Source organism: Saimiri boliviensis, chromosome 11, assembly GCF_048565385.1.
Source record: "Saimiri boliviensis isolate mSaiBol1 chromosome 11, mSaiBol1.pri, whole genome shotgun sequence".
In the NCBI taxonomy this organism is placed as follows: domain Eukaryota; kingdom Metazoa; phylum Chordata; class Mammalia; order Primates; family Cebidae; genus Saimiri; species Saimiri boliviensis.
The window spans coordinates 31055209-31081369 of record NC_133459.1 but is presented as its reverse complement, the minus strand read 5'-3'; the positions used below and the strand labels follow the sequence as shown (position 1 = coordinate 31081369).

The window sequence follows — 26161 nt, the reverse complement described above, 5'->3', positions numbered from 1 at the left end:
CAGAAGATTGGCCTTGAGGCCATAAATCAGCAGAGCATGGATGCTAAGGGCGTCGGTTCTGGAGTTCAGACAGCTCTGGGTTCAAATCCCAACTTGATTTATAAGTTAAGCCATGGGACTTCAGAAAGGTTACTAATCTTCCCTAAGCCTTTGTTTGGTCTGCTGTAAACAGGATAATTGTTTCATGATAGAGCCTCAATCGGAGAAAAAATTCAAGTAGAGCCCTGCTTTGGGGAAATGATAATAAAGGTAACATTCTCTGAGCACTTTCTGTGTGTCTAGATCTGTGCTAAGCACTTGATATGCATATTACTCAATCCTTACAAAAGCCCTATGAGATCTGTGTTCTTTTTCCCATTTTTCTAGTGGTAGGAAACTAAGATTAGTCACCCACCCAGTAAATATTTCAGATAGTGTGAAATAGTCCTGTAGGAGAGGGAAGAGTAGGTGATGGGCCCGACAGGTGCAATAGGGTTGCTGGGTGGATGGTCCCAGGGCCCATTGAGGTTGTGATTATAGATTTTAAGTAAGACCATCAACCTGTTGTATTTTTGTTCAGCCACATTCAGTTGCTCAGGTGCAGGAACGGAGCAGATGGGGAGTTGGGTCTAATTAGGTTCAAGTTTAGCCAGGTAAAATCAGTGGATGAAAAGAAAGTCTGGATGGGCACAGTGGCTCACGCCTGTAATTGCAGTACTGAAGGGAGGCTGAAACAGGTGGATCGCTTGAACCCAGGAGTTTAAGACCAGCCCTGGCATAGTGGTGAAACCCCTCTCTACAGAAAATACAAAAAATTAGCCAGATGTGGTGGCATATGCCTGTAGTCCCAGCTACTCAGGAGGCTGAAATGGGAGGGGATCACCTGAGTGGGGAGGTTGAGGCTGCAGTGAGTTCAGTGAGTTGAGATCGCTCTACTGCACTCCCAGACTGGGTGACAGAGTTGAGACCTGTCTCAAAAAAAAAAAAAAAAAAAGGAGGCTGGGCACAGTGGCTCACACCTGTAATCCCAGCAGTTTGGGAGGCCAAGGCAGGCAGATCACAAGGTCAGGAGATCAAGACCATCCTGGCCAACATGGTGAAACCCCATCTCTACTAAAAATACAAAAATTAGCTGGATGTGGTGGTGTGCACCTGTATTCCCAGCTACTCAGGAGGCTGAGGCAAGAGAATCACTTGAACCAGGGAGTCAGCGGTTGCAGTGAGTCGAGATCGTGCCACTGCACTCCAGCCTGGCAACAGAGTGAGACTTCGTCTCAAAAAAAAAGGAAAGAGGCCAGGCGCGGTGGCTTAAGCCTGTAATCCCAGCACTTTGGGAGGCCGAGGCGGGTGGATCACGAGGTCAAGAAATCGAGACCATTCTGGTCAACATGGTGAAACCCCGTCTCTACTAAAAAAAAATACAAAAAATTAGCTGGGCATGGTGGCGTGTGCCTGTAATCCCAGCTACTCAGGAGGCAGAGGCAGGAGAATTGCCTGAACCCAGGAGGCGGAGGTTGCAGTGAGCTGAGATAGCGCCATTGCACTCCAGCCTGGGTAACAAAAGTGAAACTCCGTCTCGAAAGAAAAAGTATATGCAAGAAGGGATTAGAATGATGGCTTATGGAATCTGAGCTGAGTAAGGGAGAGAGCGAGGGACAGTGAAACAGAGAGTTACAAATTATAGGTTTCATTTGGAATTGGGCTACAAAGAGGGTGATCAGAAAAGATTAGTAGTTATTGGAGACTGGATGGAACTGAAATTATAGGAGAGGCAAACATAAGGTCTGAACCACTCTTCTGTGCTGCTTCTGCCGCACTCGGGGCCTGTGAAAGGAGGGGCTGGGGATGTGCAACAGAAGACCCACCAGAAACAACTAGTCAGGTGGGAGGAAGCCAGAGTCTTGGACCGGCTGGGACTGTGGGAACATGTAGAGGGAATAAATCTTAAAAGGAAGAATGGGGGCTTGGAGACAAAGTGAATCCTTTTTCCTCTTGGGCCCACATCTTAGGGTGACATAAAGTTTGGTTTCTAGGTACAGCAGAGTTTCTTGGAATGCCCTAGCCAAAGGGTCTTACTGGGTCCCAGGGTGATCCCTGTCATTGCACAGCTGCTTCTCACCTGCAGTTTGTCACAGGATTACTCTGTTCTGAGAGACTGGACTTCTTTCTACTGGAGTTCTTTCTGCTGGAGACGGGAGGGGAGACTGGGGCAGGCCTGTGGCCTGGAAGGAGCCTGGAAGTTAAGACCTCACTTCATGACTGACTGTATGACTTAAGAGCAGTATTTTTGCCTCTGTTTCTTAACTAGGGAGGCAGAGAGTTGATTAAACAGAATGAAATGAGCTGTGAGCTGTGAGTGACAGCACTACCAGGTAGCAATCACCTGAAAACTTCTGGTTTTCAAAACCAAACTAGTAGAACTCCATCCTGAGGTCTTTAATTGTAGCACAGGTCTCAGCTCTCTGCCACGTGCAGGTTGTAATGGAGACCTTAGTGCTCTCCTTGTGTGACAGGAGAGTGGAAGGAGAGCCCAGTTTCATGTCTCCCTGTGCCACCTGAAGCCTTCATTTCCTCATCTGTATACTGGAACTATTAATACCCACCCAAGAGGTAGATGTGGAATATATTCCTTTTTTTTTTTTCTTTTTTTTTTTTAAGACAGGGTTTCACCATGTTGGTCAGGCTGGTCTTGAACTCCCGACCTCAGGTGATCCGCCCACCTTGGCCTCCAAAGTGCTTGGATTACAGGCGTGAGCCACTACGCCCAGCCCAGATATGGAATATTCCAGAAATGGTAGTGGATACTGTGTTCTCTACCCCTGAAAGGATCTGCCATAGCATTTAAGCCTAAAGAGACTATTTCAAGGCTGGGCGCAGTGGCTCAAGCCTGTAATCTCAGCAGTTTGGGAGGCCGAGGCGGGTGGATCACGAGGTCAAGAGATCGAGACCAACGTGGTCAACATGGTGAAACCCCGTCTCTACTAAAAATACAAAAAATTAGCTGGGCATGGTGGTGCATGCTTGTAATCCCAGCTACTCAGGAGGCTGAGGCAGGAGAATTGACTGAACCCAGGAGGCGGAGGTTGCGGTGAGCCGAGATCACGCCATTGCACTCCAGCCTGGGTAACAAGAGCAAAACTCCATCTCAAAAAAAAAAAAAAAAAAAGAGAGAGAGAAAAAAAAGAGACTATTTCAAGTCCCTAGAGGGCAACCTGAGGTTAGGGAAAGCTGTTACGGCCACAGCCAAAGCTCTGAAGTGAGGAAGCAGCCAGGAGTCCAGCCAACCCACAGGAAGCCTGTGGTGACAGCCAGATGAATGTCACCTAAGTGTCCTGCAGGCACAGAGAGATGTAGGTGCAGAGTCAGAAGAACTGGGTCTTGGTTGCCCTGACTTGCTGAGGTGCCGTGTACAAAATGACTGAACTCTGAGACAAGGCCCTTAGAAGAAAGGCAGCGCCATTCATTGCCATGTGTATATATAATAGGCACTTTGCATTCATACCTCTAATTCTAACACCATTGTTTCTCAAACTGCAGGTCTACACAGAATCACACAGGTACCTGCTTATAATGCAGCCTCACAAGCCACCACCTAGACCTGCTGTCTTAGTTGGAGTTGGGAGTCTTAGTTGGAGTCTTAGCAGAGTAGGAGTCTGCATTCTTTTTTTTTTCCCCCCCAAGACAGAGTCTTGCTCTGTCACCCAGGCTGGAGTGCAGTGGCTCAGTCTCAGCTCACTGCAACCTCTTGCCTCCCAGGTTTAAGCGATTCTCCTTCCTCCGCCTCCTGAGTAGCTGGGACTACAGGTGGCCACCATCACACCCAGCTAATTTTTGTATTTTTGGTAGAGAAGGGGTTTCATCATATTGGCCAGGCTGGTCTTGAACTCCTGACCTTGCGGTCCGCCCACCTCGGCCTCCGAAACTGCTGGGATTACAGGCATGAGCCACCACACCCAGCGAGGAATCTGCATTCTAATAAGCTTCTCCAGTGGTTTTTTGCAGAGAGGGCACATTTATCCGTGTTTTATAAATAGACTGAAGCCACAATAATTTGCCCAAGACGACACAGTAAAGGAGTAGGTATTCAACCCAGGCCTGCCTGGCTCCAGGGACCATGCTCTGGCTAGAAGACAGGATAATGCAGGATACTGTATAAGCAATGTATGAGTGGGGCTGAGGAGTAGGTCTCAGCGCCGAGGTATCTGGTGAGGAGTAGGTTGGACAAGAAGAAATGGAGGTTTTTACTGGTCATGCCATTGGAGGATCAGGGACCCACTCTTTTTAAAGGTGCTTTAAAAAAAGATTACAAAGTAATATGTGTTCATTTTAGGGAAAAAAATAACCAAGAAAAGTCACCCCATGACCTCATCACCTAACGATAACTTTCCTAGTGTATTTGAGTATCTTGTTCATCTCTTCTTCATGTGTGCATGCATCCGTGGGCACATTTTAAGACTGGAAATCAGACCGTACATGCTTTATTGAAAGGAACTACTTGTGTAGTTTGACTCTTAGTAATAACTTTTATATATACATTTTTAATATTGACTATAAGTAGTCATAGCCAAATATGAATGTTTAGAGCAGTGATTATCAAATAGTACAAACAGCAGGAATCAGAATCATCTGGAGCAGGGGGTGGTAAACTTTTTCTTTATAGGACCAGACCGTAAATATTTTAGGCTTTTTGGGCCATGCAGTCGAAATTACTCATCTCTGCTCTTGTAGCATGAAAGCAGGAGCAGAAAATATGTAAGCAAATGATGTGACATGGCTGGATTTGATCCATGGGCCATCATTTGCCAACCCCTGGTTTACAGAAAGGGTCTGTGACTATTTGGTGCCAACTAAGAACTTGAAATACATAAGAGAAAAAACAAAAGATCCCTGCCCTCACAAGGCTCATATTCTAATATATTAATAGACAATAAACATATTAAGTCTGATTATATAATATGTTAGAAAATGATCACTGCAATGGAAAAAAGAACAATCCAGAGCCAGGCACAGTGGCTCACACCTGTAATCTCAGCACTTTGGGAAGCTGAAGTGGGCAGATCAACTAAGGTCAGGAGTTCAAGGCCAGCCTGGCCAACATGGTAAAACTGTCTCTACTAAAAATACAAAAATTAGCCGGGTGTGGTGGCACAGGCCTGTAATCCCAGCTACTCAGGAGACTGAGGCAAGAGAATCACTTGAACCCAGGAGGTGGGGGTTGCAGTGAGCTGAGATTGTGCCACTGCACTGCTGCCTGGGTGACAGAGTGAGATTCTGTCTCCAAAAAAAAAAAAAAAAAAAAGAACAACTAGAGCAGGGTGAAGGTGATGATGGGTTGCTCTTTAAACTAGGATGGCCAATATAGGCCACATCTAGAAGGTGAGATTTGAGCAGTGGTGTGAAGCAGGTGAAAAGTTGGTCTTGTGGATATCTGAGGAGACGAGTTTCTGGTACAGAGAACAGCCCATGCAAAAGCCCTAAGCTGGGAATGTGCCTGGTATGTTTCTGGAGGAATAAGATTCGTATGGGTAGGATGGAGTGAGGAGGAAGAGGTGAAGAGGTTCACTGCTTTGGGGTTTGAGAGGAGGTTTTTATTTTGTTTTCTTTAGAGACAGGGTTTTGTTCTGTCATCAGGCTGGAGTGCAGTGGCATGATCATAGCTCACTGCAACCTTGAACTCCTGGGCTCAAGTGATCATCACACCTCAGCCTCCTGCGTAGCTGGGACTCCTCAGGTGTGCACCACCACGTCCGGCTAATTTTTAAATTTTTTTCTAGAGACAAGGTCACACTATATTGCCTAGGCTGATCTGAACTCCTGACCTTAAGCGCTCCTCCCACCTTGTCCTCCCAAAGTGTTAGGATTACAGGTGTGAGCCCCTGTGCCTGGCCAGTTCACTGTTTATTTCCTCTGGAAGATTTCTGTGACTCTCTTGGAGCCTCTGGGCCACAGTGCTTCTCCACTCTTTAGTGACCTACTTTTTCTGAGGTCATAGATTAAGGCTGTTTGGTATGGATGTGAAGTTCCTCTCCACCCTAACCTCTAACAGCCTACAGTGTTCCATCATGTGACTCACTATTTACTTGTCTAATTCCCTGTCAGTGGACTTTCAGATTGTTCCTAGGTTTCCATCACTATGACAGCACTGCAGTGAACACTCTTGGCTAAATTTCTGACTGAATTCAGGATTTTTCCTTAGAATAGATTATTATTTTTTCTTTCTTTCTTTTTTTTGATTCGGGGTTTCACCATGTTGGCCAAGCTGGTCTCCAACTCCTGGCCTCAAGTGATCCACCCACCTCGGTCTCCCAAAGTGCTGGGATTACAGGTGTGAGCCACCATGCCCGGCCTAGAATAGATTCTTGACAGTGGGGGCCGAACGTGGTGGCTCACACCTGTAATACTAACACTTTGGGAGGCTGAGGCGGGCCGATCACTTGTGGTCAGGAGTTCAAGACCAGCCTGGCCAACAGGATAAAACCCCGTCTCTACTAAAAATACAAAAATAAGCTGGGCGTGGTGGCGCATGCCTGTAGTTCCAGCTACGTGGGAAGCTGAGGCAGGAGAATCACTTGAACCTGGAAAGCAGAGGTTGCAGTGAGCTGAGATCACACCACTGTACTCCAGCCTGGGCTACAGAGTGAGACTCCATCTGAAGAAACAAAACAGAAAAGTGGGATCACTGGGCCAGAGTCAACACAGAATGTAAAGACTTGTGTATTTGCGAGACCTTTTAAAGCGTGCTCTCTTCCCAGCTACACCCTCTTCAGGTGTCTCTTCCCTGCCTCCTCCTGCCTTTCACACTGTGGCTTATGGTTCCAGGCTCAAGCACAGACATCAGTGAGGACTGGGAGAAAGACTTTGACTTGGACATGACCGAAGAGGAAGTGCAGATGGCACTTTCCAAAGTGGATGCCTCTGGGGAGGTGAGTGGGCCTGGTGGGTCAGAGGGAAGTGAGCCTAGTGGTACTGGGTGTGAGAACTGTCCCCAGCCAGCCCAGCTGTCCGTTCAGGAGGGTTCTTGCTCCTGTCTGAGGTGGCATGTTGTGGGAAAGAAGCTGGAGCTTTCTGCTCAGTCCCACAACAGTGGTCATCAGCAGGCTCCACTTCCCCTCATTTCCAGGGTGATAAGAGGGGAGGGTTCTTGACCTGAGCTCTGTATCAAAATTGCCTGAGAAACTGCTTAAGAAAACAGATGACATGCTGGGCACGGTGGCTCACATCCATAATCCCAGCACTTTGGGAGGCTAAGATGGGAGGATCGCTTGAGGCCAGAAGTTCAAGACCAGCCTGGCCAATATAGTGAGACCTCATTTCTATCTTTGAAAAAAAAAAAAAAGAGAGAGAGAAAACAGATATCAAACCCTGCCAGACCCTCTGACTTGTGGTCCCCAGGTATGAGGCCTGAGCATATACTTGGCCTTGGAGACAAAAGACCAGTGTGATCAAGGCCATGTTACTTAACCTGAGTCTCTGGTTCCTAATCTAAAACATGGATTTGATCATTATAAAACCTGGCATATAAGTTGTAATGAGGTGATCCATGTAGACACCGTACGGCTAGTGCGTGAGACGTGGCACTCAGGAGACATTCGTGATAAATGCCACAAAATTCATTACAGTTATTAAGCTCAAAGAGGCCTTAGTACTGTTATTCTTTACTACCTCTCAGAATCAAAAGTGGCTTATTTAGATTGAGAGAGTGCAACAGTCTAAAGCTCTCCCAGCTAATAAGTGACAGAACTATGGCTGCAGCCCAGATACCTGATTCATGTCAGCATTACTTCCACTGTCACACAAAAACCAAGTGAGTCCTTCCATCATGTACTCATGAACCTAGGCTGGAAAGAGGTGGACAGATTAGAGACATGTGAAAGGCCTCGTTTTTCATGATGCGAAACTAAAACCTTGGGGCATTATTTTACCTACTCAGGAGTATTTTGGACTTGTGACTACCTCACTATACCCAGGACAGAGAAGGTCCATAGTGCCCTGTCAGGCCATAGGGGCTTGCTGGCTTTTTGTGTCTTTGCAGCCCTCTTTGAAACCTGACATGCAGTACACCTGAACACTGTAGAACCTGCTTTAGCAGGGCTCAGCCGACAGCAGGCCCAGAGTAGGAACAAAGCAAGAACGGGTTCCGTGGGAAGACTTGAGCTGGGAATTAGGGGGTTGGCGCCCCTAGTGAAGACCTTGTGAGCACCTGTAGTCCACTGCCACCTCTGCTTTTGACCACAGTGCCACTTAGGCAGTGGCCCCCCATTCACCCAGAGGTTAAGTAACTTGCCCTGGATCACACTGGTCTTTTGTGTTCAAGGCCGAGTATCTGCTCAGGCCTCCTAAGTTCTCTGCGTCTCAGAGCCATGGCATTCTCTGCTCAGCAGGAGGCAAATTCTCCGTAAGGGACTGGGACTGACTTGGTTCCTGTAGACAGCCATCACCTTGTGGTGTCTGGTGTTGGCTGGTGGAAACATTTCCTTTAGGTCTGAAATAATCAGAGCAAACCCACCCCTCAGACACATTCCTTAAGACTTGGGGTTCACTCTCAGTGGGGGCAGAGTATGGCCGGGGTGGGGGATGGGAGGCAGCTCTGCTCAGCAAGGGGAGGTTAGGTCTGGGCCTGACTCAGGAATAACTGTGTGTTTGTGATTTCCATTATCCCCTCCTATTTGCAGCTGGAAGATGTAGAGTGGGAGGACTGGGAATGAGGGGAACTGGAGGGAGCAGCTCCCCACCCATGGCATCTCTCACCTCTCTCACTCGTCTCAGCCCAGCCCTGGAAGACTCTGACTGAGAATGTCCCCCCAAATCTCCTCTGCCAACCAGAGCTCTGGGCACAGATGCTGTGGTGGCTCCCTGCTGGCCCTCTGGGCCTCTGCTCATGCCTGGGAAGGGGCTCTATAAATCCAGGAACTCTGACTTGTGCCAACAATAGGATGACCCGAGAGAGGAAACCTATCCCCTTCACCAAAAGAGCCTACGTTTTTCTGCTGAACACCCACTGTTCCTGGACACTCCTGCTGGAAAGTCCCAAGGGACAGTTCTAGCCCTTCTCCCTGTGTAGACAGAAGCTAAACCACCAGTCTCTCAGAGGAAGCCGAGACCACACACTCTGTCCACCCATAAGCAGGCAGGGAGGGCCATGCCACCTGCCCTTGGCTAAACAGGGACAGCGAACACATTTTGGTTCCTATCCCAGTGGGCAAGAGGCTCTTATCTCTGGGAAATTTGCCTCTCTTGGGAATCTCCCCCTCCCAGGCATTTTCCATTCCTGGAAAGACTCCTTTGGAGTCCAGAATCCAGAGACCAAACCCTGACCCACCTCCTTCCTTTCCTCCAGCCCACGCTGGTCTGTCCCCATGCCTTCCCAGGGCTTCATGTCAGATGCACCCAAGTCCTTAGCCCAGCTGTGCCACCTGCAGGAGTTCCCTCTTGCGTTTCTTCCCCTCCCCAAGAAGGGAGGGGGTCACTTCAGGCCCTTCTGTGTGTTGCCTGGCAGGATACCTTGTCCAACCAGCTACCCACCTCAACTCCCCTGTAGCTTAGGACACAAAATAGCTACCAGCGGTACAGAGCGGTGATCAGAGCCGAGTACTTAACAACTCTGGTAAGCCTAGCTTCTCCGCCTTGGCCCTTCTGCTTCTGGAAGGGCTATCCTGGGGCTGAACTTGAAACTCTCATCAGGCTTCTGCAAAAGCTCTTCTTCCTGAAGACAGACCCAGCCTTTGTGCTCTGACCCTCCACTCTGGTAAAGCTGCACCTCTGGGGGAATGAGGGGCTGCAGGAATCTCTGGAGAGCCTGGTGCTTCACGATGCTGCTCTGGTGATTCTTGGACCTCATCTGCTGTGCTCACCAGTGAGTGAAATGGATTGTGGTCAGGGATACCAAGAGTGGGGTCACTTCCACTTCAAACCATCAGTGAGGGGGTGGGATGGAGAGAATGCTGAATCTTGTTTTTGATGGGATCGGGTTTTTCTCTTTGTAATTACTCCTTTAGTTTAATTAACCTTTTGGTTGTTTGTGCAATATTATATATTTTAAATTATAATGCATCTCCCCAGAGTATTTTGTAGCTGGGAAAAAAACAACAACAACAACAAAAAAACAGAAAAGAAAAAAAGATTCTAACAGCTGTTAGTTTTATAATTAAAAAAGAAAGAAAAAAGAACTTTGTCCTGAACCTTTTACAGACTTGCCGTTAACAGCATTAAAGTGATTCAGCCGAAGCTGAAAGGTGTCTGGGGGTCTGTTTTTGTCCCCTTGGCAGCTGCACTGGGCCAGGGCAGGACTGGCTTCCCACTTGGAGCCAGAGGCAGAGTAGGGGGGTAGCCTGGGTCCAGAGGAGGTCCCTTGTCCTCATCCCAGATTCAGCTTTGCCTTTGGGATGAAAAAGGGGCAGGACTCCCAGCAGGCCTCTCACCAGGACAAGGAGTCGAGAGGCCATCTCTGCACTCCCAATGCCTCTCTGCTTTTATTTGGAAAGGAAGTTGCAACAACAATGGTTTCAGTTGCTCTTAGTCATTTTTCTCCGTTCCTCCCCGTGTGTATTTGATTCTGGGGTCTTTTTAAATTAACTTTAGTATGAAAAATCACTTGTCAGGCAAGGTGCGGTGGCTCACACCTGTAATCCCAGCACTTTGGGAGGCCAAGGCAGGTGGATCACTTAAGGTCAGGAGTTTGAGACCAGCCTGGCCAACATGGTGAAACCCTGTCTCTACTAAAAATACAAAAATAGCCTGACGTGGTGGTAGGCACCCAATGACTAGAGAGGGTGAGGAAGGAGAATCGCTTGAACCTGGGAGGAGGAGTTGCAGTGAGCTGAAATTGTGCCACTGTACTCTAGCCTAGGCGATAGAGCAAGACTCTGTCTCAGAGGGGAAGAAAAAAGGAAGTCTGAATGAGGCCCTTGGGTTCCATGAAGACCTCTACATGGAAAGAGTAGTAAGGCTGGGGAGGATGTATGTAAGTTTCAGGATGAGTAAACTTAAAGCGTAAAATATATATCACCATTTTAGAAGCGGGTTTTTGAGTTTGCTTTCTCCCCCTACTTTATTGGGGAGCACTTGCCATTGCTTTGATCAAGTGCTTGCTAGCCATGGATGCCAACTAACTTCTTCAATTGAAGGCCGGAGGATCATGTCGGGTTCCAGGAGCCTCTTGAGCAGGTCCTGGCATTCGGCCGAGATGCTCAGATGAGTGGGGAAGGACACGCCCTTCTGCTGCTCCCACAGCATCTTGGGGATGTCTGTGTCATCAAAAGGTAGGCTGGCACAGAGCATGACATATAGGACCACACCCATGCTCCAGACGTCACCTTTCTTGCTATCGTGGGGAATGCCCTGCAGCACCTCAGGGGCGGCATAGGCTGTGCTGCCACAGAAGGTCTGGCTCAGCTCCCGGTGCGACTTGGGCAACACCTTGGCAAAGCCAAAGTCAGTCAGCTTCAGGTTGAAGCCCTGCAACAAGGCGTTCTCGCATTTGAGGTCCCGGTGGGCCACACCACAGCCATGGCAGTAGCGGATGGCCTCAACCATCTGACAGAAGAGGGCCTTGGCTCGGCTCTCGGGCAGTGGTCCCCCATTCAGCACGCAGTCAAAGACATCCCCTCCCTCGGCCAGTTCCATTACCAGGTAGATTTTCCCATCGGCAGACTCCAGCATCTCATACACCTGGACGATGTTCTTGTGGTCCAGGGTACGGACTATTTGGAGCTCCCGAGGCAGGAATCTCTGGATAAACTCTGAGGAAGTAAGGGGAGTAGAGATGGGCACCTCCTCACACCTGTCTCCTGCCTTCCAACTTCTGTCCTGCCTACCTTGTCTGGGTCTTATTTCTTGGCTCCCTTAATGGTCTTAAATGTGTCTAGCTGCTTGGATATTGCAAAGAATATTCACTTCTGTTATTTTTGTCGCTAACCTATCTTTCAAAGAAACCACCCCCCCACCAACTTGTGGACTGTTGTGAGCAGTCTGTGAGACTGGATATCAAGGTGCTTTGGGGACTTTTCAACAAATCCACAGAATCTCAAGTTATAAGGCCTGATTTGCCCAAAGGGTGATCAGCCAGTTTCTCCCACCGCTGTCCCCTGACCCACAATTTTTTCCATGAGCCCTCTCTTCCCCATCTCCATCGGCCTTGGCACCAGCCCCTTTTCTCTGCTAGTCCTGGCTGTGGCCTCAGGCAGTCTCTGTCTCAGAGACTGTTCCCCTGCCAGAAGCGAAAGCCCGGCTCAGGTTTTGCCTCTGAGGATCCTTCACCTCCTGCCACTTTAATCTTGTATTTTGGGGGATGTAATGTTCCTGAACTCTTAGAACCGCTCTGTTCCCCACTGACCCACTCCAGAGCTGCCACGGGAGCTTGCTTAGTTCCAGACCAGTGGGAGCAGGGAATGATTAAATGATCTAATTGGAGGAAGCACCCACCCTCAGCCAGCCTGCCCTCCCGCCAAAGGGGCCCTGGCTCACCTTCTGGCCCTCCCATCTTGTCTATAATTTTAATTGCCACTTTTCTTTGGTGTTTTTTGGAAAATGCTTCTTTGACTTTTGAGTAGGTCCCTTCCCCAATGGTCTTGCCCAGCTGGTATCCATTGGAGAGCAGAAAGTCCTCCATGCTGTCCAGCGCCTCCTCCTATCACCCTCTCAGCTCATGCTGCCTCTACGAGGCAGCTCTACGCCACCATCGCCCTTGGCCTGCTCCTTTTCTCCCCCAGCACTTCATCCGCAGCCGCCCCCAGCGTTAGAACATTCTCTGTCGGGACACGGCCGCGGGTGGTGGGGAGGGAGAGGGCCAGACATTTTAAGACTCTGGTGCAATTGTGATGTAAATGCTGTGTGACCCTTGGCCAAAATGGGTAGTGCCCCTAACTGCTCTCACTACCACCACCAAACCCAGCCCGGGTTTAGTCACCGCTGCGCCCACTCCCGCGCCAGGCACTGGGTCATAGCCCCCAGCTAGGAGGGCGTTCCGCGGCGTCCGTGTGGCCCGGGGATGTCCGTATCCTAGCCGTGGACGCCGTCTCGCGGCGGGTTGCCCTGGCCTCCTGCGCCCCACTCGGATAGCTGGGGTCTACGCGACCCCGTCTCCAGGCGCCACGGCCAAAGCCCTCCAGTTCCCGGCTCCAACCTGCGCTAAGTGCCTGGGGCGGCCGGGGGCGCCGTTGGGGGTTCCCTAGCTGGAGAAACGGGCTCTGTGAGGTCAGCGCGCCGTGGCCCGGGTCACAATGCTGCCCTCCTCGACGCCAGGGCCCAGGCGCGCCACAGACACCTGCCCGGCTCCGCTTGGACCGGAGCGTTCTCCCGTGGCCAGGGCTCGGGCAGCTGCTTCCAGCCTGGGACCGGCCTCCGCCTCCGGCAGGTGAGCGACGGCCCAGGGGGAGGGCGCGAGGCGGGGGCGCCCGGCGGCCCGGGAGAGGCCTGACCGCCACTCCTCGCGCAGAGCGTCCCGGGGCCTGGACATGAGCGCCCAGGAGCCCCCGCAGGGTCGGAGATTCCCCATTGAGGCCGGAGACTCCCGTGGCCTTGCCGCCGCCCCCGAATCCCAAGACAGCCCGGAGGCGGTAGCGACGGAGCACAACCCGGTCAGGTGAGGCCCGCCCCGCGGCCCCGCTCTCTGTCCTACATGGCGCCCCTAGCGGCAAGGTCCCCACATCCACGTCCCGGTCCCCGGGGGACCCCAGGTGAACTACCTGGATGCTCCCCCACAGGATGGGCCGGGCCTCCGCCTCAGCGCCCCCCTGTCACGCCCCGCTTTCCCCAGGCCGCTTCGACGCTGCCCCGGCTGCCACTGCCTGACGCTGCTGCACGTGCCCATCGACGTCTACCTGGCCATGGGCGGGAGCCCCCGGGCCCGCGCCACGTGAGTGTATTGCGGCTCCACGGGAGCCGGGCGGGAACGAGGCCCGCCGCGGGCCACCACGCTGAGGTCGCACGCGCCGAGCACGAGACAATGATGCACATTTTAAAATAAAAGAATGATGCACATTTTAATAAAGCACAGCATAAACTGTTCTTTCCACTTCAGGCTGGCAGTGTATGTCTATCCGTCGGGTCCACCAGCTGCTCTGCCCAGTAACACTTTCCCTTCTGCGGCCTCCTCACCTGGACCCAGCCCTAGAGGCCCGCCCTTCCACCTTTCAACCTGCGACACTTCCCTCCTCCCACTTCTTGCTGGTCCTGACCCTCCCTGGGCAGCCTTTACCCTGGGCCCTGCCCTTGTCCATCTCTCTGACCCCTTCTCCGGTGAAACTCACATCACTGTGGGGGATGCCGGCAACCCAGAGGCGGGGAACAGGATGGGGAGGAGAGGTGGACCGAGAAGTAACAGGATACAGCCAATGGCCACCCATACCAGGCGTTTTTTGTTCTTTATTTTTTTTGAGATGGAGTGTAGAGGCGCGATCTCGGCTCACTGCAACCTCTGCCTCCCAGAGGCAGAGGTTCAAGCGATTCTTCTACCTCAGCCTCCCCAGTAGCTGGGACCACAGGCGCCCGACCAGGCCCATTTTAATCCTCTCCAGCGAGAAGGTTCTGCGACATGCTCTTTTCGGCCCTGGGCGCCTGGGGCCTTCCTTGTTGGAGGGGTTTGGAGCTGCCCCAGTCCATTCTGAGCCTTGGTTTCTCCGACGACCGAAGGGATCACAAAAAGATTGGGGAAGAGGCCATTTGAAAAACGGTGGTTTAACTTCCTGTTTTACAGATGAGTGAAATGAGCCTTTTTGAGACTTGCCCAAGGTCCCCTGATGAGAGGTGACGCTAGCACACTCCCAAGCATCTTCAGACCACATGCCTTAAGATCCACCCTCCAGGGGCCCATGACAGGAACTCTACCCGGAAGTGCTAGTATTTAAGCTAAGCAACTATTTTCTACTTTCCAATTTTGCTTTAATGAGCCCGTATATTCTACTTTACAATTTTGTTTTTATGGGGGTAGTGTAACCTAAAGGTCAGGGTCAGTCTCCTGTCCCCTGACATCTAAGGAGAATTGATTCAACACCCTCCTCTAATCCTCATGGGGTAGAGAAGTCCAGCCTCTCCCTAGAGCACCTTAGAATTCCACAGTCACCCAGAAGGGATACCCTTCTGTTTCCACATAAAATGCTCTCCCAGGCAGTCCCCATGTAGGAGGCTTACTAAAAGGGCCTATTTCCTCACTGCTTTTTTTTTTAAAAAAAAAAAGGGAGGGGGGAGGGGGCATCAGCTGGTCTCTTTGGACTCTGCCAGCCCCCAAATGCTGAATCCTTCAGTCTTCCTTTTTTTCCCTCCGTCTTTCCCACTTCCTTTCTCTTCTCTCAACCCTCTTTTCCTTTAAAAAAAAAAAAAAAAAAAAAAAAAAAAAAAAAAAAAAAGAATAGACTCAGGCCTGTAATTCCAGCACTTTGGGAGGCTGAGGCAGGAGGATCACTTGAGCCCAGGAGTTCAAGACCAGCATGGAAAACAGCAAGATCCCATCTTTCAAAACAAAACAAAAACCAGATATGGTGGTATGTGCCTGTAGTCCTAGTTACTGGGGAGCCTGAGGCAGGAGGATTGCTTGAGCCCAGGAGTTCAAGGCTGCAATGAGACGAAGTCACACTACTGCATTCCAGCCTGAGCAACAGAGTGAGATCCTATCTCTAAAAAAATTTAGAAACCAGTTACTGCCACCTTCCATGTGCTTGATTTGTGAGGGATGCAAAGATTCCAGACACAGCCCTTGCCAATGGGGCTAGTTAGCTCTAGAATGTCCATACGCAAGGGGAAGGGCATTCCCATTGGGGAGGGAGCATTGTGGGTAAAGGCCTGGAGGCAGGAAAGTGAAGGACTGGTTCAAGAAACTCATTTGAGCTAGGCGCGGTGGCTCACGCCTGTAATCCCAGCACATTGGGAGGCCGAGGCAGGTGGATCACGAGGTCAAGAGATCGAGACCATCCTGGTCAACATGGTGAAACCCCGTCTCTACTAGAAATACAAAAAATTAGCTGGGCATGGTGGCGCGTGCCTGTAATCCCAGCTACTCAGGAGGCTGAGGCAGGAGAATTGCCTGAACCCGGGAGGCGGAGGATGTGGTGAGCCGAGATCGTGCCATTGCACTCCAGCCTGGGTAACAAGAGCGAAACTCCGTCTCGGAAAAAAAAAAAAAAAAACAACTCAGTTCAATCAGCTTTAACAACACCTACCTGGGCCATGCCTGGTACAGAGAACCCAGGTCTGAATCTGACATCATTTTCCCTTGCAGAGCTTAGAAGGCAAGGGATCCAGGAATGAGTTAACAGAAGAGAAGCTGGATCAAGGAGACCTTTGCATACCAGGTGAAGGAGTTTGAACTTTGTTCTGCAGGCAGGCAGAGTACAACAGGCTCCTACCTGGGTCACTTCACTCTCCTATTTCTCTTCTCTTCATCCTGTTCTCTATTTCTTCTTACTCCTTCTCCTGGGAAAAGCCACCGGCCGAAACTGGAGCTGAGTTCAAATCCTGACTCTGCCGTTTTTCTAACTGTGCAGTCTTGAGCTAGTTAATTACCCCTTCCGGGCCTCCATCTTCAAATCTGTAAAATGGGGTTAATGACACCTGCTGGTAAGTTTCAGTAAGGACCTGTGTGTCCACCACACAGGAATCACTGCCACAGCTACCACTTGATAAGAAAGACTGCTAGGGCTGCTGCTCCTACCATTATCTTCAAGGGGCAGCAGAGAGCCAGACAGCCAAAGACACTGTCCCCAGGAGTTGGGTGATGTCCAGCTCTGAAGGGGGCTGAGGAAACCCTCTTGCCTCTCTCTCTACCAACTTCCTAGCAGTTCTGTTCAGGAGCCTAAGAACTAGGTGGGAGTTTGAGGGCAGGGGAATTTCCAGGGGAATCCCCAGGTGGAAAAGACAGAGCTGCCTCCCTCACCCTAAAGGGTACATCTGTCCGCAGACCCCAGTGCAGGACCCAATGCAGATCGCAGCCTTATTCTCTGGGCCTGAGGAATGGGGAGGGGCCAGGCAAAGGGGGATGCTCGAATCACTGCCTTCCCTGACTTCTTTCTCAGACACCTTATTAGCCAGCCCCTCCCTAAGGGACCCCCTTTTAGAAGGAGGGGGCGAAGTACAGATGGACCCCCCAGGTTACCATGGAGACAGCAGGGAAAGGGTTGCTGTATCACCATGGCAATAATTGACGTCAGTGCTACCCTTTCCCATCACTTGATATGAGAGGGGGACAGCCACCCCAACCACAAGCAAATCCCCCACAAATCCTCCTCCTCTTCCTGAGCCAATCAACCAGGGGGGTCGCCAGGCTTAATATAGCACAGGAGTTAAAAGCACAGACTCTGATGGCAGTCAAACCTTGGTTCAAATCCTCACTCTGCCTCATCCTAGCCGTGTGAATTTGAGCAAGTTCCTTAACCCCTTGAAGTCTCATAGGTACCATGAGGCTAAATAAGCTACATGCCTCCAAGGATTATGTGAGGATGACATGGGATCATGCAGGTAGCAGGTGTGGGGACTGCCTCAACCAAAGTGCACACTGACATTAGGGATGGTCAAGAATCCTACTCATCTAGGCCGGGCGCGGTGGCTCAAGCCTGTAATCCCAGCACTTTGGGAGGCCGAGGCGGGTGGATCACGAGGTCAAGAGATCGAGACCATCCTGGTCAACATGGTGAAACCCCGTCTCTACTAAAAATACAAAAAATTAGCTGGGCATGGTGGGGCATGCCTGTAATCCCAGCTACTCAGGAGGCTGAGGCAGGAGAATTGCCTGAACCCAGGAGGTGGAGGTTGCGGTGAGCCGAGATCGTGCCATTGCACCCCAACCTGGGTAACAAGAGTGAAACCCTGTCTCAAAAAGAAAAAAAAAAAAAAATGAATCCTACTCATCATCTTGGGACTTGTCAGGGGATTGTGGACTTCAGCTACAGAGTCACATCTCCTAGAGGGCCCCCAGGACTTACACGGACTGGGCATCAGGGTTTGAGCATCTTAGGATTTGGGGGTCTCAGAGTGAAACCAGAAACAGTAGAATTTCCAGGCTCTGAGGAAGCCCCAGATACCACTTTCCCTGAAGCCTCATCACATCTGGACTCTGACCCAACTTCCCCTTCTCCTCCCCTCTGCCTTGTCCTGGTCCTTAACAGCACCTTCTACCTCTTAGGGGCCTCCATATGCTCCCCTAAGGAAAAGGATGGGGTGGCCAGGTACAGTTGTTCATGCCTGTAATCCCAGCATTTTGGGAGGCTGAGGTGTGCATATCTCTTGAGGCCAGGAGTTCAAGACCAGCCTGGGCAATGTGGCAAAACCCTGTCTCTACAAAAAAAAAAAAAAAAAAAAAGAAAGAGGAAAGAAGAAAGAAAGAAAGAAAATTAGCCAAGCATGGTGGCACATGCCTGTAGTCCCAGCTACTTGGGAGGCTGAGGCAAGAGGATCACCTGAGTTCAGGAGGTCGAGGTTGCCATGAGCCGAGATCATGCCACTGCACTTCAGGCTGGGCAACAGAGTGAGACTCGGTCTCAAAAATAAACATATAGAAAAGGGGGAAAAAAAGGATGAGGCTGGTGCTGTAATCCCAGCACTCTGGGAGGCTGAGGCAGGGGGGTCACTTGAGCATAGGAGTTCAAGACCAGTCTGGACAACAAGGCATCTCTACAAATACAAAACTATTAGCCAGGCATGGTAGTGAGTGCCTGTAGTCCCAGCTACTCAGGAGGCTGAAGTAGAAGGATCACTTGAGCCCGTGAAGTCACGGCTGCAGTGAGCCGAGATTGTGTCACTGCATGAATTTTAAAAAAAGAAGAAAAAGAAAAAGGATGGATGAGGGATCACAGGTAGAACGGCCTGGTCACCATGGGGATACGGGTGGTCCAGCTCCCACTGCCCTCTCCCCACCTACCCTTAGGGTAGAAGGACCAGAACCATTTTCATTCTCTCCCTTTTCCCTGACAACCACGATTCAGTCTGCCCAAATCCACTGCCACCGCCCTGAGTCAGGTCCCCCTTACTACTTACCTGATCATTCCAGCAGCTCCCTGCCAGGTCTCTCCCTCCTTCCTTCCTTCCTCACTTGATCCTCCAATCCAGAATTATTTTATAAAGACCACAAACGCAGCCTGGTCAGTTTCCTATTTAAGCCTCATGAATGGCTTCTTCACATCCCTTGTCCAGCCACAATGGACACCTTTCAGATCACCACAAAACATTTCTCCCACCTTAAGCACACCGTCCCTTCTGCCTGACCCCACAGATCACCCTCAAAGATGGCTCCCCTGACCACCCATCGGTCCCCCACCCTTAGGGCCTGCATGTCCTCTGGGTTGCCTTCAATATCTATTCCTGATCCGAACTTAATGCCTGTCCTCCCTGTTACACTACAGGCTCACTGCGGGCAGGACCATCCTCCTCCTGACATCCCCAGGGTCTAGAACAGGAGGGCTCAGGAATCTGCAGATTAGACTAGCTTGTGAATGACTGCTTGCAAGGTCCACAGAGGAGAGGCCTTGGTGGTGTGAGAAGAAGCAACAGCAGAGCCACCTGCTCGGCTGGGAGGTTGGAAATGGCTCTCATAAGGAAAGGACGCTTGAACTGAAGGATGAGAAGCTGGTACCCAGGCAAAGACTGAGGAACGTCCCCAACACTGGGTTTGGTACGGGCCATGAGTTGAGTGAACTTGGTGCTGAAGATTTGGTGCAAGGAGACATATTCCTATTTTGGAAAGAGACACCCGGCTGCCCTGTAGGAACAGACCACACAGGGGATTGAGAGTGGCGGCAGGGAGACAGATCAGGAGGCTGCTGCAGCCTCTCTGGTGAAAGGTGATAGGGCCTTGGCGCAGGTGTTGGTGGCGGAAATGGAGAGAAGCAATGGGATTTTAGGTATGTCCTGAAAGGGCAAGATTTTGTAGCTGCTTGAGGATGAGAAGGGTGAGAGAGAACAGAGTCTAGAACCAAATCCAGATTTCAGGTTCAGACAGCTGGGAGATGGCTAAGCTGGGGGACACGGAGGGAGGGCAGGTGTGCAGCCTGCTTCCTGAGAGGTGGCACACTGAGCAGGAGAGGTCCAGGAGGCAGGTGTGGGGTAGGGGAGAAGGCTGGACTGAGAAAGAGAAAGGAGTTTCTGGCACGGGCTGGACGCTGAGGGCATGGGAGTTGATGAGACTCCCCAGGGACAGACTGTAGCAGGCCTGGGAACAACCATGATTAGGCAGTGAGCAAAGGATAAGAAATTTGCCATGTGGCAGCAACCCATAAGATAGCAAGAAAATCAAAAGTGCACGGTGTCCAGAAATACAAGGACCTAAAAGTATCTCAAAGAGGAGGGAGTTATTTGTGTCAAAGCTGGCCACTGCTAAGGGGTCAAGACAGATAAAAACTTGTAAGCATCCCTTGGATTTAGCAACAAGGAGGTCAGTGGTGACCTTGGCGGGCTGTTCCTGTGGAATGGTGGGGGAGGAAGCCAGATTGCACGGGCTGAGTGAGGAAGTGGAAACAACGTGTGTATACAACTCCTTCAAGAATGCTGGCTGCAGAGGGGAGCTGGAGAAGGATGTGGAGTCGAGGGAGGGCTTTCTTTTTTCAAAGATAGGAAAGACTAGAGCTTGTTTGTCTTGCTGATGGGAAGAAGCCATCAGGGAGGGAGAGGCTGAAGATATAGAAAATGGTTGAAGATAGGGAAAAAAAAAGAAGGGAGAAGGAGATTCCCCATGGAGGAAAAACACATTAAATCCCCAAATACGGCTGCACAACCGGGGCGCGGGGGGGCAAGTCAGGGCCTGTTCTGGGCTCTGCGGGCTCAGAACAGCTGCCCACTCTCCCCAGCAGCCAGCGTGAGTCACTGGGGGGGAAATAGCCCAAACTGGCAATGTGGGAAGGGGAGCTGGGCCAGCATGTTCCTTAGGATCCCCAGGGGTCAGGGAGGAGACAGGAGCAGCCTGGGCTCTGAGCCCTGACCCCATGCCCTGAGCTGGACAAGGACACACAGAAGGGTTGTCTCACCTTTTGTAGGAGCAGGCAGAGTTGTAGAAAGCTTAGGTTTTACCTTTGGCTTTTCACTGCCCCATTGTGAACCTGTTGCCTCTTCTGCCGAAAGAGAGGGTTAAACAGATTGACTTTTCAGTTCTGGGGAAGGAAAGTGTCAGGACCAGGACTTTGCTGACAGATAAGGGGGCCCTGGAGCCCCAGCAGCCTCCGAACTACAGTTCGCTGAGGAGCTGACATTTAAGCGTGCATAAAATTAGGGAAAAGGCTCCTATGAGGGCCATGGGAACAGGTCAGGATGTATCTAAGCCTGGGAGAAGAGAAGGCCCTTTAAGGTGTGAGTTGTGCCTGAGCACACCATCCAGGATGTGTGAGGCCAGCCAAGAGTGGTGGCTCACGCCGGCAACCCCAGCACTTGGGAAAGCTCACTGGGAGGGAGGCAAACTGCTTGATTACAGGAGTTTGAGACCAGGCTAGGCAACATGGCAAAACTCTATCTCTACAAAAAAACACAAAAAATGGCGGGGCGCAGTGGCTCACACCTGTAATCCCAGCACTTTAGGAGGCCAAGGTGGGTGGATCACCTGAGGTCAGGAGTTCGAGACCAGCCTGGCCAACATGGAGAAACCCCGTCTCTATTAAAAAAACAAAAACAAAAACAAAAAACCAAAACACACACACACACACACACACACACACACTTAGTCAAACTTGGTGGCATGGGCCTACCATCCCAGCTGCTTCAATCCCAGCAGTCTTCCTGCAAAGGCAGGAGGATTGCTTGAGCCCTGGGAGGTTGAGTATGCAGTGAGTAGTGATTGTGCCACTGCACCCCAGCCTGGGTGACAGAGTTGAGACCCCAACTCAAAGAAAAAAAAAGCCTGGGCCTCATGGCTCAACTGTAATCCTAGACTTCAGAGGCCAAGGCTGGTGGGTCACTTGAGCTCAGGAGTTGGAGACCAGCCTTGGCAACATAGTGAATCCCTGTATCTACAAAAAATACAAAACATTAGCCACGTGTGGTGGTGAGTGCCTGTAGTCCCAGTTACTTGGGGGACTGAGGCAGGAAGATTGTTTGAGCTCAGAGGTTGAGGCTGCAGTGAGTTATGATCACCCCACTGTATTCCAGCCTGGATGACAAAGTGAGACCCTGTCTCAAAAAAAAAAAGTGTTGCTGGGCGCGGTGGCTCAAGCCTGTAATCCCAGCACTTTGGGAGGCCGAGACGTGTGGATCACGAGGTCAAGAGATCGAGACCATCCTGGTCAACATGGTGAAACCCCGTCTCTACTAAAAATACAAAACATTAGCTGGGCATGGTGGCGCGTGCCTGTAATCCCAGCTACTCAGGAGGCTGAGGCAGGAGAATTGCCTGAACCCAGGAGGCGGAGGTAGTGGTGAGCCGAGATCGCGCCATTGCACTCCAGCCTAGGTAACAAGAGCGAAACTCCGTCTCCAAAAAAAAAAAAAGTGTTTGAGCAGGGGCTGGAGGCCCTGGGTGGGACAGGGTAAGGTTTCTCCAATGGGCAGCTAACCTTCCTGTCCCTGGTCCCCTCCTACTGCCTTTCCCTGTCCTTGCACTTCTGTCTTTGGCCCTGGGGAGTGTCTCTGGTGAACTTGGAGATCCGGTGACCAGCCCCCTCCCACTGAAGTGGCCAGTGGGGGCAGACCAGACTAGATCTCAGGAGAGACCAGCTCTACCCCCACCTCCTCTGCCAGCTGACACCTCCTGGCCTCCTGCTAAAAACAGTCGGTCTCAGGGGGACTATGGGTTTTCAGGCCTCCCCCTCCACACCCAGGCAGGTATTAAAGAGGCCGAAGTCAGGCCAGACCGGCTGGACATCATGCTATTCACCGAGACTGCTCACTTCGTGGTGAATTTTCTTCTATCCCGGTGAGGGGGACCGAAGGAGGGCGCCGGCGAGATAAAGCGCCCTGGTCTGGCAGCTGGGGGAGGAGGCACCCAGGTCCTTGGGAAGGCCCGGGTGGGGGCCTCCAGTCCCTCGAAATCGACCAGGAGTGACCCCGGCCCGCGCCCTGCCTCATCCGATCCGAGGCAGCTCCCTCCTCCCTGCCTGTCCTGTTCTCCAGGGGTGACTGCTGTCCCATCTCCCCCGCAGGCAGCCCCGGGCCACAACCCCGCACCGCCTGGACCAGGAGTTGTGTTTCTGGGGCAGCCGGGGCCCAGTGTTGCCGGTGTCCGCCGCCCGCCGCAGCCTGGGCGACTACTGGCTGAGCCCGCAGCGCCGCCACCCTCCGGGCGCCGCCTGGCGCTGGCCGGCACGCAAACTGCTACTGCTGCCCGGGGACACAAGCCTGGCCGACGTGCCCTCGGCACGCTGGCCTAGCTGCTATGGCGCACGCCCGAGACTCACGTGAGTGCGCAGGAAGGGGAGGGGCGAGGACCCGGGGAGTAGACGGGGGCGGGGCCTACGCGGAGGGGCGCGGTCTAGGGAAAGGGCGGATCCCCAGAGCCGAGGATCCGGGCCTGGGAGCTAGGGGAGTGGGCGGAACTTGGTGGGAAGGGCGGGGCCTGAGGGCGACAGGGAGGGGGAGGAAGGGGCGGGGCTGGGCGGAGTGGGCCCAGACCCGGAGGGAGAGGATCCTTGCCCGCACCCTGTCTTCCAGATATCCCCTCCCTCCAGGTGGAAGCACCGGTGGCAGAATATTAACTACTATTTTCTGGGCAAAAGGAAGAGACACCTAGTTCCCTTGCGCCCGTGAGAGCCGGTGAGGGGCGGGGCCACAGGGGGCGCGGTCGGTGGGCGGGCCCTCGTTGAGGGCGGGGGTGGGGCGGGGCCTAGCCAGAGGGCGTGGGGGAGGGGCGAGGCCCGAGCTGGACGTCGGCCCGCTGCAGTCGAGGCCTCCGAGGCTCTAGGACCCTTGTGGGGTTGAGCCGCAGGCAGAGGGGCCCCGTGTGCGGGGTGTGGTCTTTGCAGGGTTATTTTTCTCTGCCCTTCTTGGGCCTACACAAACATACTTTTTAAAAGATTGACGAATTTGACTACTTTGAAATTTCTGTTCATCAGAAGACACCCCAACAAAGTAGAGGAGCCCCAAACAGGACTCCTCAAACATAATACCAGCTCTGTGCCCGATGCAGGGAGTCAGAGACCAGGAAGGTGGTGCACTTGAGTGGGCACCAACTGGGTCCCAGGACAAAGGTGACTCCAGCCGTGGACCTAGAAGCTAAGCTGAATGACGGAAGGGAAAGGAGGCGCGGGGTCAATTTGAAGGACCCTGCCGTGGCGATCATCCTATGTGTCTGTGTTCACACTTCTGTGCATCTCTGAAAGTCTGTCCCACCGCTGAGTTTGGCTCTGTTTCTATGTGTCTTGTCTCTGATCTCTGTGTCTATTTAGTCAACAAATATTTATCAAGGGCTTGGCCAGGCCTGGTGGCTCTCGCCTGTAATCCCAGCACTTTGGGAGGCTGAGGCGGGCAGATCGCTTGAGGCCAGGAGTCCATGGTGAAACCCCATCTCTACTAAAAATAGGAAAAATTAGCCAGGTGTGGTGATGAGTACCTGTAGTGTCAGCTACTCGGGAGGCTAAGATGGGAGGGTCACTTGAGCCCAGGAGGCAGAGATTGCAGTGAGCCGAGGTCGTACCACTGCCCTCCAGCCTGGGCAATTGAGCAGACCTTGTCTCAAAAAGACAAAAAGAAATATTTACCACGGGCCTATTTTAGTAGTTTGTGACAGGTTTATATGCTGAATTATTCACTGGGTTTATACTGGTGAAGCAAACAGTTGAGGTCCCTGCCCTCATGGAGCATACATTCTGGTAGGGAGACAGGCCATAATCTGGAGAAACAGTGTGTTATGTTTGAGAAGAGGGCTGGGCCAGGTGCTACTTGATACGGGATGGGCAGGGACCAGGTGTTGTTCACAGGTTAGAACAGTGCCTAACACATAGCTGAGGCACAGTAAATGCTGAAAGAATGCATGCATTGTCGGGAGATCCCCTCTGAGGAGGTGAGTCTTAGACTAGGCTAGGAAGGATAGTCAGCCACTTCCAGAGCCTGGAAGGAGTGTTCTGGGTGGAGGGAACAGTGTAGTCTAGTTGGTGACCACTTGCCTCTGGCTCTCTGTGCCTGGAGAATCGTGTTTCTGTGTCTTTTTTGTCTGTAGTCTCTGTGATCATGGGAGCCCTGGGGCCAGTTTAAACAGGGCCCCATCAGGGTCTCTGGAAGTGAGATCACTGCGCAGCAGATTCACGCCACTGGATAACTCTGGCTTAACTGGCTGGGCCTGGCCATTCCCCTGGAAACAACTCCTCCCCCCAATGGCATCAGTCCCACGACCTCTGGCTCCTTCCCAGGGCAGCATCCTGCAGTCCGGAAGGAAGTTCTTCGTCCTGTCTAACCACAGTCTCTGCTGAAGCAACCCCAGCCTTTTCCTCTCATTCTGCCTTGTGGGCAGAAGGGAGGAGATGGGCTGGCCCTTCAGCAACAGGTCCTGCCTGGACAGAGAGCCCAGTAAAGACCTGATAGAGTGGGGGTGACAACCCCCTGCAGCCTTGGGGAAGTGAACTTCAAAGGGCAGAAATAATCACTCATCTCAGAAGCTTCTTTGGCATCCATTATCTCATTTAATCAATTAACACCTACTTTATAGACGGAAACTCAGGCAGGCAGGGGCGGGGGACTGGGCATGGGTGGGGGGGTGGAACAGTGGCAGAACTGGGACCAGAATCCAGGTCTCTTGATAAAATAGTAACAAATAATTACTATTATTGCACATTTACTCTTTGCCAGGTTATGTGCTAAAACTGCATGCATTTTCTTCTTTAAGCCTCATCAGATCCCCATGAGGTGGGTACCCTCATTATTCTCGGTGTCCTCAGATGAGGAGGTGGAGGCTCAGCGCTGTTACACCATTTGTCCAAAGACACCCAGCCTTCATGGCAGGACAGGATTTGAACCCAGGCAGCCTGGCATGCCTAGCCATGCTCCCTGGGCCCTGGGGACTCCAGAGAAGTGTCACAGATGTCTGTTTACAGGGACTTGGGGAGACAGGCTTCAGGCTCCATCGCATGATGATCCTGGGGGGGACCAGTGCCAAGGCTAGGCTGAGAAGGAAGATGGCCTAGACATGCAGCATGATCCAGAGTCCCCTCTGTGGACGAAGATGAGTCCCCTTTGCCCTCCCTCCTGAGATCTCTGTGGTTCTGCCCTTCATTTTCCAAATAAATTCTCTGCAACCTCACTCTGGCTCTCTCTACTTTGAGGGGATCTCAGTTTGTCCCATCAACACACA

General features: G+C 51.8%; 3 protein-coding genes and 1 long non-coding RNA gene across 5 annotated transcripts in view; 2 read left to right on the top strand and 2 right to left on the bottom strand.

The window, feature by feature from the left end:
* BSDC1 (BSD domain containing 1) overlaps positions 1-10203 on the top strand; it is a 28742-nt gene extending 18539 nt beyond the window's left edge. For both annotated transcript variants that reach the window (XM_003937559.4, XM_003937560.4), the window contains exons 10-11: positions 6799-6902; positions 8652-10203. In XM_003937559.4, coding sequence (XP_003937608.2) covers positions 6799-6902; positions 8652-8684 — 137 coding nt within the window. In that variant the 3' untranslated portion in view covers positions 8685-10203. The remainder of the gene's footprint in view (positions 1-6798; positions 6903-8651) is intronic.
* An 88-nt stretch (positions 10204-10291) lies between these two features.
* On the top strand, positions 10292-14335 carry FAM229A (family with sequence similarity 229 member A). The gene is made up of 3 exons (XM_003937566.3): positions 10292-13330; positions 13412-13558; positions 13733-14335. The coding sequence occupies exons 1-3, from the start codon at positions 13197-13199 to the stop codon at positions 13833-13835; spliced, it is 384 nt and encodes a 127-aa protein (XP_003937615.1). The 5' UTR covers positions 10292-13196; the 3' UTR covers positions 13836-14335.
* Positions 11007-12586, bottom strand: TSSK3 (testis specific serine kinase 3). The gene is made up of 2 exons (XM_003937565.4): positions 12442-12586; positions 11007-11717 (listed from the first exon to the last, which is right to left on the bottom strand). Exons 1-2 carry the CDS (start codon positions 12584-12586, stop codon positions 11056-11058), a joined length of 807 nt encoding a protein of 268 aa, XP_003937614.1. The 3' UTR covers positions 11007-11055.
* A 251-nt stretch (positions 14336-14586) lies between the features above and the next one.
* LOC141580225 (uncharacterized) lies at positions 14587-20352 on the bottom strand. Its single transcript, XR_012512367.1, has 3 exons — positions 18940-20352; positions 16317-16498; positions 14587-14660 (listed from the first exon to the last, which is right to left on the bottom strand). It is a non-coding gene; the product is annotated as an uncharacterized LOC141580225 (long non-coding RNA).
* Positions 20353-26161: the final 5809 nt, after the last annotated feature.